Genomic DNA, 7,991 nt, shown 5'->3' with positions numbered 1-7,991 from the left:
TATACTTGATTTATAAAATTACTTATTGATTAATGAGCACATCATTGGGATGCCTTGTTGAACCACTTGAATTCGTAGTGCTTCAGCGAGTTCTCATCGGGCAGCGTCGCCTCCTTGCCCTCCAGTTTGCGCCAGCTAATGTGCGGCTGGAAGCCAAACTCATTGGCAATATACTCGACGACACGCTCCACATCATCATCGCCGATGGCAAAGTAGTTGCCCACTTTATCGCCGTTACGGCTGCCGGTCTCCTCATGGCCATTATAGTCCAATATATATTTAAATTTGTACAAATCGCCTGTGAGTCCGGGTTCACCAACTGCTCCTGTATTGGTTGCTGTCTTAGTTGAGGTGGGTTCTGTAAGCAAAGCTTTTGCTGTAACACTTAACGAATTTGGTTGCTGTCCTGGCTTACGTGGTGTATTGTTACTTGCTGTGTTACCGCTGCTTGGCGGTTGACTTTGCTGCTTGGTTGCTGTCACGTCTGGCAGCGCTGCAACTGTATCTACATATGTTTTATTAATATTCATTTAACTTAACGAATGGTTATGTGTCTGGGCTTACTTGGCTTGAAACTTGCTGAGCTGCTGCTGCCTGTTGGTTGTTGCGGTCTCTTGCTGTCTGCTAAGGCTGCGAATGCTTGTAAATATAAATAAACTCAACGAATTGGTGGTTGCCTGGGCTTACGTGGCTTGACGCCTGCTGCTGTTTGTTGCTGGGTGCCTGTCAAGGCTGGCAGCGCTCCTGCGGCCGCATTGCCAACTGCACTGAATGGTTGCTGACCCGACTGAACGGCTGCAAGTTTTTGAATTTTAAATCATTTTTAAACGGAAATCAATTGAAATACGTGATTAATTTGTTTACTTGCTGGCAGCTGTGTGTGTGTGGCAGTGTGTGTGTGTGCTGGTGTTGTTTGTGTGGTGTGTGGCAGCAGAACAGGCTGTGCCTCAGTGGCAAACGTTGCAGATTGATGGGGCGATGCGTCCGGATTACGATTGGAGAGCGCATTGTCCTGCATCTGCTGTTGCACAGCCCCGGCAACTGCTTGCTTCACAGGCAGCGCCACATGCTGCATGGCGTACAACACCTGTCCATTTAGCCGCTGCGCCGCTGCCAAGCTGGGTCGCAGCGTACCAAAGGCAAAACTGTTCAGCTCCTTGGCGCCCGCTGTTGCCGGCGGAATCCTCGCCAGCTTTTCCACAAAAGCAGCGGCAGTGCTGGGAGCCGGCAATTCCTGTGGCTGTGTCGCTGTCCCACTGGCGGTCAGGACATTCGATGCCAGTGGATGCCTTACTAGATTTGCCACATGAACAGCAGCAGAGCTCGGAGCAGGCGCATCCGCTAGCAGTTCCTTTGGTTGCGACACTGTGCCATCAGATTCCAGACTACTCGGCGGCCGCAGAGCCTGCACCTTGGCTAATTCATGAATCAGAGCCACGGTCTTTGCATTTCGCACAACTTCGGGCTCCATGGGCTCCTCAGCAGCAGCCTGGGCTGGATCAGCAGCAGGAGTAGGAGCAGCAGCCGGGGCAGGAGCAGCAGCAGGAGTAGGAGCAGCAGCCGGGGCAGGAGCAGGAGGACCAGTAGCCACTGCTGCTTGAGGATTGAGGGGGTCAATAACAAAGCTCTGCAAATCCTTCGGAGGATTCCTCACTAGATTTGCCACATGAACAGCAGCAGAGCTCGGAGCAGGCGCATCCGCTAGCAGATCCTTTGGCTGCGATGCTGTGCCATCGGCCTCCAGGCTACTCGGCGGCCGCAGAGCCTGCACCTTGGCTAATTCATGAATCAGAGCCACGGTCTTCGCATTCCGCACAACTTCTTTTTCCTCAGGCTCCTCTGCAGCAGCCTGGGCTGGATCAGCAGCCGGGGCAGGAGCAGGAGCAGGAGCAGGAGCAGCAGCCGGGGCAGGAGCAGGAGCACCAGTAGCCGCTGCTGCTTGAGGGTTGAGGGGGCCAAGAACAAAGCTCTGCAAATCCTTCGGGGGATTCCTCACTAGATTTGCCACATGAACAGCAGCAGAGCTCGGAGCAGGTGCATCCGCTAGCAGATCCTTTGGTTGCGATGCTGTGCCATCGGCCTCCAGGCTACTCGGCGGCCGCAGAGCCTGCACCTTGGCTAATTCGTGAATCAGAGCTACGGTCTTTGCATTGCGCACAACTTCGGGCTCCACGGGCTCCTCTGCAGCAGCCGGGGCAGGAGCAAGAGAATCATTTGGGTCCACAGCAAAGGTCTGTAAATCCAGCGCATCCGCTGCTGCCGGCGGAATCCTCGCCAGCTTTGCCACAAAAGCAGCTGCAGAGCTAAGAGCAGGTGCATCCGCTGGCAGCTCCTTTGACTGCGTCGTCGTGGCACTGGCACTCAGGACATTCGCTGGCCGCAGCGCCCGCACCTTGGCTATTTCGTGAGCCAGTGCCACGGTCTTCGCATTGCGCACAACAGCCGGCTCCTGCGCAGGAGCAGGTACTGCAGCTTGGAACAAAGTAGCAGCGGCTGCTGCTTGCGGCTCATGGGGGCCAAAGACAAAGCTCTGCAAATCCTGAGCAGCCAATTTCTCCAGCTCAAAGGCATCCTTAAGGATTGTGGCCTGTCTGTGTGTGTGTGTCTGTGTGCTGGGTGTAAGTGTCTGCCGTTCACCTGTGAACTCACCTGGCACAGCTCCGGCTTCCGCTGACGGGGACAGCGGCTGCGAGAGCGGGCGTATCTCCGTTTTGGTGCTGGGACGGATGCCCGGCTGCGGCGCTTCCGGCGGCGGAGATTTGTTCAGAAAGCAGCCGGAGCAGGCGGCGGTATTAAAGTGATGCCTGGCCACAGACGCCGCCGTGGTCGTCGTTGTGGGCGGCGGGCTCTCTGCATTGATCGAGTTTCAATTAGTTGACATTATTCTTAATTATTATTATTCTGCGTGCTGCACTTACTGGGCGCTACGGGACCCGCATACGGATAGTTTTTCATTGATATTATCCGGAATTTGCCCTCCTCGTCGGTCGCATAGACCGTCACGTGGTAGATTCCATCGGCGGTTATAAAACCAAATTCGCCCATTACAATTCCGTTCTCATCTAATAAAAAGGGCAGAACACAAGTAGATTATTCATTCAATAAACACGTAAGAGCGAGCTAGTCGAAAGCGCGTGACTAGCAGATACCCTGTAGATGCATTTTGGTGGGCGGTGAAAAGAAGAGACGATCATTTATTTTTCTAAATTGGTATCTTTAGCTTCTAAAATGCCTGCGATCAAAAGACTGCAATATCGATATTTATCGAAAGGGAGCGAGCTGTCGAAAAAGTAAGTTTCACTCCCTCTCTCTTTCTCTCTCTCTCTCTTTCTCTCTCTCTCTCTCTTTCTCTCTCTCTCTCTTTCTGTCTCTCTCTAGACTCTAGCTTCAATTACCTACAAGTTAAGCTCACGAAGGCTGCAAATCGATATTTATCGATGTTCGCATAACGTAGCGATATATTCTATCAAATCATATTACATAGAATTTGTCAATGTGAAAGAAGTTGAATATACTCAAAATATTTTTAAGCAACATTTCGATACTTATCTAATTCAAGGAAAAGGGGAAGTTATCGAAAACGGATTATTATTTTCGGAAGGAGCATAGGGTCTACATTCCTCAATGTTTTTTCCATGCTCAAGAAACTGGGATTGAATATCGATATTAATCGCTTGCGAAAAGAAGAAGCGCGCTATCGAACATTTTATAACATTTAAATCCATCGTGTAGGTCTCTAGATATTATATCCAGCGAACTATGATTAAATACCTGAGGCTAAACATCGATATTTATCGATTTTGCTATAACGTAGTGAATTTTCGGTAATTTAAAAGAAATGTATTATACTGTGCGGAAATCTATGTGTACATTTTTATGTTTCCAGATCTTATGCTCTGAAAAAACATGCTCAAGGCCTTGGTTGAAAATCGATATTTATCGAACACGAAAAAATGGGAAACAGATAGCTTATTTTGCGCATTAATTGATGTTTTAGTTTTTGCAGTCTCTTTCTCTCAGAGAGTTAGACAATCAAACTGTTCAGGCACATCTAGACTGTATATACCCCATTTGCTTGTGTTCATGTTACAGGGTATAGTGAATAAATATATTCCATGCATGTATAGATCACTTTCATTATTAATGCCGAAACATAACTGGTTCATTCTTAGCCATAATTCGCTGGAGCGACAAACCAGCCAAACAGGCGCTTGGGCCCGGCTATAAAGATTAAGATCGAATAAACTGTCGCGATAATTATGATCGTCGTTTTATGATCTTCGGCTTTTGTTTATGACAAGTGGCCAAATGGAAGCCCCAGCCGAGACTTAACGCATGCAAGAATTATGTTTAGCATAAAAAATCTAAAATCTACGTCCTGGTACTAGAGCCACCCACCTGTGCGGCACCTGTCTCAGTCTTTACTTAGTTGTTCTCCAGTCTTAAACAAGTTTCGATTCGCACTTATCGCTGCGATCGTGCTTTTTTAAACGTTTCAATGCCCGTTTCACGATTGTTTGTGTCATTTTAATGGACATAATCTGTTGTCATTTCTTTATAGCCGTCTTAATGCGCCAAGCAATTGTAGAGAAAGGGAGACAAATATCGGCAAATATCAAATGTCATTTGAAAAGAAAGATTGCACAGAAAGTTTATATATATATATGCGATGCTTAAAAGCAATGTTTGAAACGGATCTATCTATCTATATACGCTCGAAAACATCTTGATTTGCTATACCCTGCACATAGTGGGTACAAAGGGTTTAATGTTTTTGTGGAAATGTTTGTAACAGTGAGAAGAAGGCTTCTGCGACTTCTGGAGATGTTTATATTCTAGATCAGCATCAATGACAAATTCGATTAAGACAAGCCTGTCTGTGCTTTAGAAGCTCGTCGATCTCGGGATCTATAAGATCTCAAGACTTAAACTAACTAGATCTAAGGATCTACAAACTTAGCTCCTTCCATTGCCCGCACAGATTTATTTTGCTTCAAATCTTCGATAGCTTGCTTCCATGAAATCGATAAAAATCGATATCGATAGCCTCTTTTAGGAGCTAATAACGAAAAATTTTGTATGGAAATACTCGTTTAGATCCAGAATATTCTTTCACTTTATTGATACCTCTTCTTTTTCCAACAAAATTGTTAGCAACATATTTTTAGAGGTAAGCCTTGCGCTTTGATATTTACAAACATTTAGCTGCCATATAAAAATTTCATGCAGATCGGACAATAAGCACCGAGCGATTTATCGCAATAATTATTACAAAGACTTCCTTAAAAGATTCTGTCTGTTCTTCTTTTATAATATACTAGGTATATTGAATAAAAAATAAAATAATTAAAGAAATTTATTTTCTTTTTCCTGGATTTTTAGTTAATTGTTTTGTTTTTCTAGGAAATGCTCTTAAATTTAGCTTGAGCTATAAAACGAAAGTTCGCACATAATATTCTACTAAATTAAAGCTTCTGTTATCTATGCAATCTGCATATGCAAATATCTCTATAAATGTTTGCGCATTGTGTGTTGTGTGTGTGCACAACAAGTTGCCCACATAATGTTGTGTGTGCTTTTCTAATACACGCTCAACTCTGGCATTTCAGATATACTTGGTATAAATATAGACTTATAAATATTGAAATGTGGCGACATTTGCAGTTTTGGTTTTGAAACAAGAGACAAATCAATAAATAAGCCAAGTGAAGCTCTGGCTACGTGTTATGCTAATTGAAGAGGTTCCTAAGTTTTCGGACAATTTTATTATCAACTATTGAGAAGATGCCTCTCGCAATTAGAGAGGGAGAGAGGGAGAGAGAGAGGGGGGCATACTGGTAGAATCTTAGGCATTTCAATTGATATTGACCCCGGGTGTCAGCAGCTGCGGCTATTAGAGCTGCAAACGTGTATTGTGCGGCATTGCACAATTCGACGTCGTCGTCGTCGTCGTCGTTGTGGCAGTTGCCGCAAAAAGTCAAAAGCTGTTGCCTTTTTTGTCGCCGACGGCAGTTGCTAATGCTTGCCAGCATGACGCAGCTCCATTTGCATGCACACACACATACACACACATATAATTGATTGATCATATCGGTGTCAATCAATTTGGCAAGAATCCTTCGGCTTCCGCTCACCTCTTTGCTCGCGGCGATGCTGCTGCTCCTCGATCGTAAAGCCGAACTTGTAGGGACGCACCGTGGCTGGCAGGACGAAGCTAAAGCACAGCACAGTCAGCAGCTTGTACAAAATAAATTAAATAAATAATATAAACAATTAGAACACACACACACACACACACACACACAGGCGCGCACTTACAACACAATTGACAGCCAAAAATGTTTGCCTCATTTTGCAGCTTGTCTTAATTCTTAATTCTTGAAAATTTGCAAATTTCGCGTTTAATTTTTTGTTTTTATTTATATTGGCGCGCACCGTTAGCTCGTTTGTTATATTCTTTATATATAATTTTATTAATTCAATTAATTCAATTAATTTATGCGGAGCAGTACCGTTAGCGACGCGTCTCTCAACTGAGCAGGCGAAACGGCTGAAACACACCCCACGATGTTCGGCGACCAATTGACAAACCTAATAATATTTGGTAAACATTATAAAACATTGGTCAGCCAGCACACACACACGCACGCACACACATAGCTGGCTGAACCCGCGCTACTGCGTACATGCGTGTGTGTGTGTCTCTGTGTGTGTGTGTGTGTGTGTGTGTGCTAGCATATCAGCTAACTGAGCGCTGTTTGCTCAAAATCAACTAAATACCCTCTAAACAACAAGCTAGATCCGTTCACTTGCTTTTTACTGCTGTTTACTGAAGAAAATTACCCGGCGTCGCGCGAGTATTCTTTACTTATTTGCGAATAATAATTAAGAATATTTATATAAAATAAGCTAAATAAATATTTAAAATATGAAAAGGTCGCCAAAACCAGCATTAAATATGTAAACATATATTTTTATAAATTGAAAATTGCTACTCTTTTATATTTTTATAGATTTTTATTTTTTGTCAGGCCATAAAAAATATATAGCATAGCTCAGCATATATTTATTTATAATATAAATTTTAAATATATATAAATATATATAAGCTTTATATAAAGCAGAATGCTTATGCCCACAAAATTTTTTTAATATTATCTTTATTCATTATTATATCTAAATTATATTCTTATTTTTCAGGCTGCCTAGCAGTTTTGAACTCAACTGTTTGGGTAATTTAAATTACAATTTTAATAATATCTTACTATAAAACAAACCTTGTATTCAATCTTAAGAACAGTCGAAACGAAGCTCGAATTGAACAATATTTTGTTTTAAAAAATTAGTTGGTTAAGTAAAGAAACGTTTAAAGGAGACTCAGCCGCAAAGCGCAAACATCTTCGGCTCATAATCATTGCATATATTCAATCAAATTTGATAGCGTAGATGAATGGGAAGATTTATGAATATGAGTAGAGATCAAATTTTGTATATGAAAAATGTATAATTTGTCATATTTTCAGTGCAACACGCATTTAAAATTGAAAAATTCAAGAGTTCGCTTAAAATAAATAAATAAATGAGAAACCAAGGCATAAGCCAAGAACCTAGGTTCAAGATACTTTAAAGCAGTTCGAAGCAGAAAACCGAACTAGCGACTTTTCTTTTTTTTTTTGAAATTCGCAATTCTAAAACCTGCGCCTATCCTCTTTGTCTAAAAAACTTTCAAATGATTAATTTATCAATTATACTTCAAATCCTTCAAAATAGTGTTGACAAACTCTAGTGTTGTTAAGCGTTTATGCAGCTTTGACAGATGAAGGCTTTTCTAACACTTTTGTTATATTTCATATTACTTTCCAAATACTTTTACCTTCTATAATATAAATAAATAATCTTAATTTTTACAGGGCATAAGCAAGTCGACTACGCACGCAGGCAGCATCTACTCTAGTATCAATAATTATTTTAATTTTTCAAAACGTGTCATT

The 7,991-nt window shown here is 42.7% G+C and overlaps 1 protein-coding gene across 1 annotated transcript; it reads right to left on the bottom strand.

Annotated features, from left to right (window-relative positions):
• l(3)mbn (lethal (3) malignant blood neoplasm) lies at positions 1 to 6,423 on the bottom strand. Its single transcript, XM_064688159.1, has 8 exons — positions 6,319 to 6,423; positions 6,135 to 6,237; positions 2,919 to 3,062; positions 2,650 to 2,850; positions 688 to 795; positions 565 to 630; positions 416 to 505; positions 1 to 358 (listed from the first exon to the last, which is right to left on the bottom strand). The coding sequence occupies exons 1-8, from the start codon at positions 6,349 to 6,351 to the stop codon at positions 42 to 44; spliced, it is 1,062 nt and encodes a 353-aa protein (XP_064544229.1). The 5' UTR covers positions 6,352 to 6,423; the 3' UTR covers positions 1 to 41.
• Between the last annotated feature and the right edge of the window lie 1,568 nt (positions 6,424 to 7,991).

The sequence above is a fragment of the Drosophila montana genome, unplaced genomic scaffold (genome assembly GCF_035044405.1).
Source record: "Drosophila montana isolate Dmon_TW-CO22-7 unplaced genomic scaffold, ASM3504440v1 contig_1455_1, whole genome shotgun sequence".
Taxonomy (NCBI): domain Eukaryota; kingdom Metazoa; phylum Arthropoda; class Insecta; order Diptera; family Drosophilidae; genus Drosophila; species Drosophila montana.
Note: the sequence above shows the minus strand (reverse complement) of the source record. Positions and strands in the feature narration are given on the sequence as shown.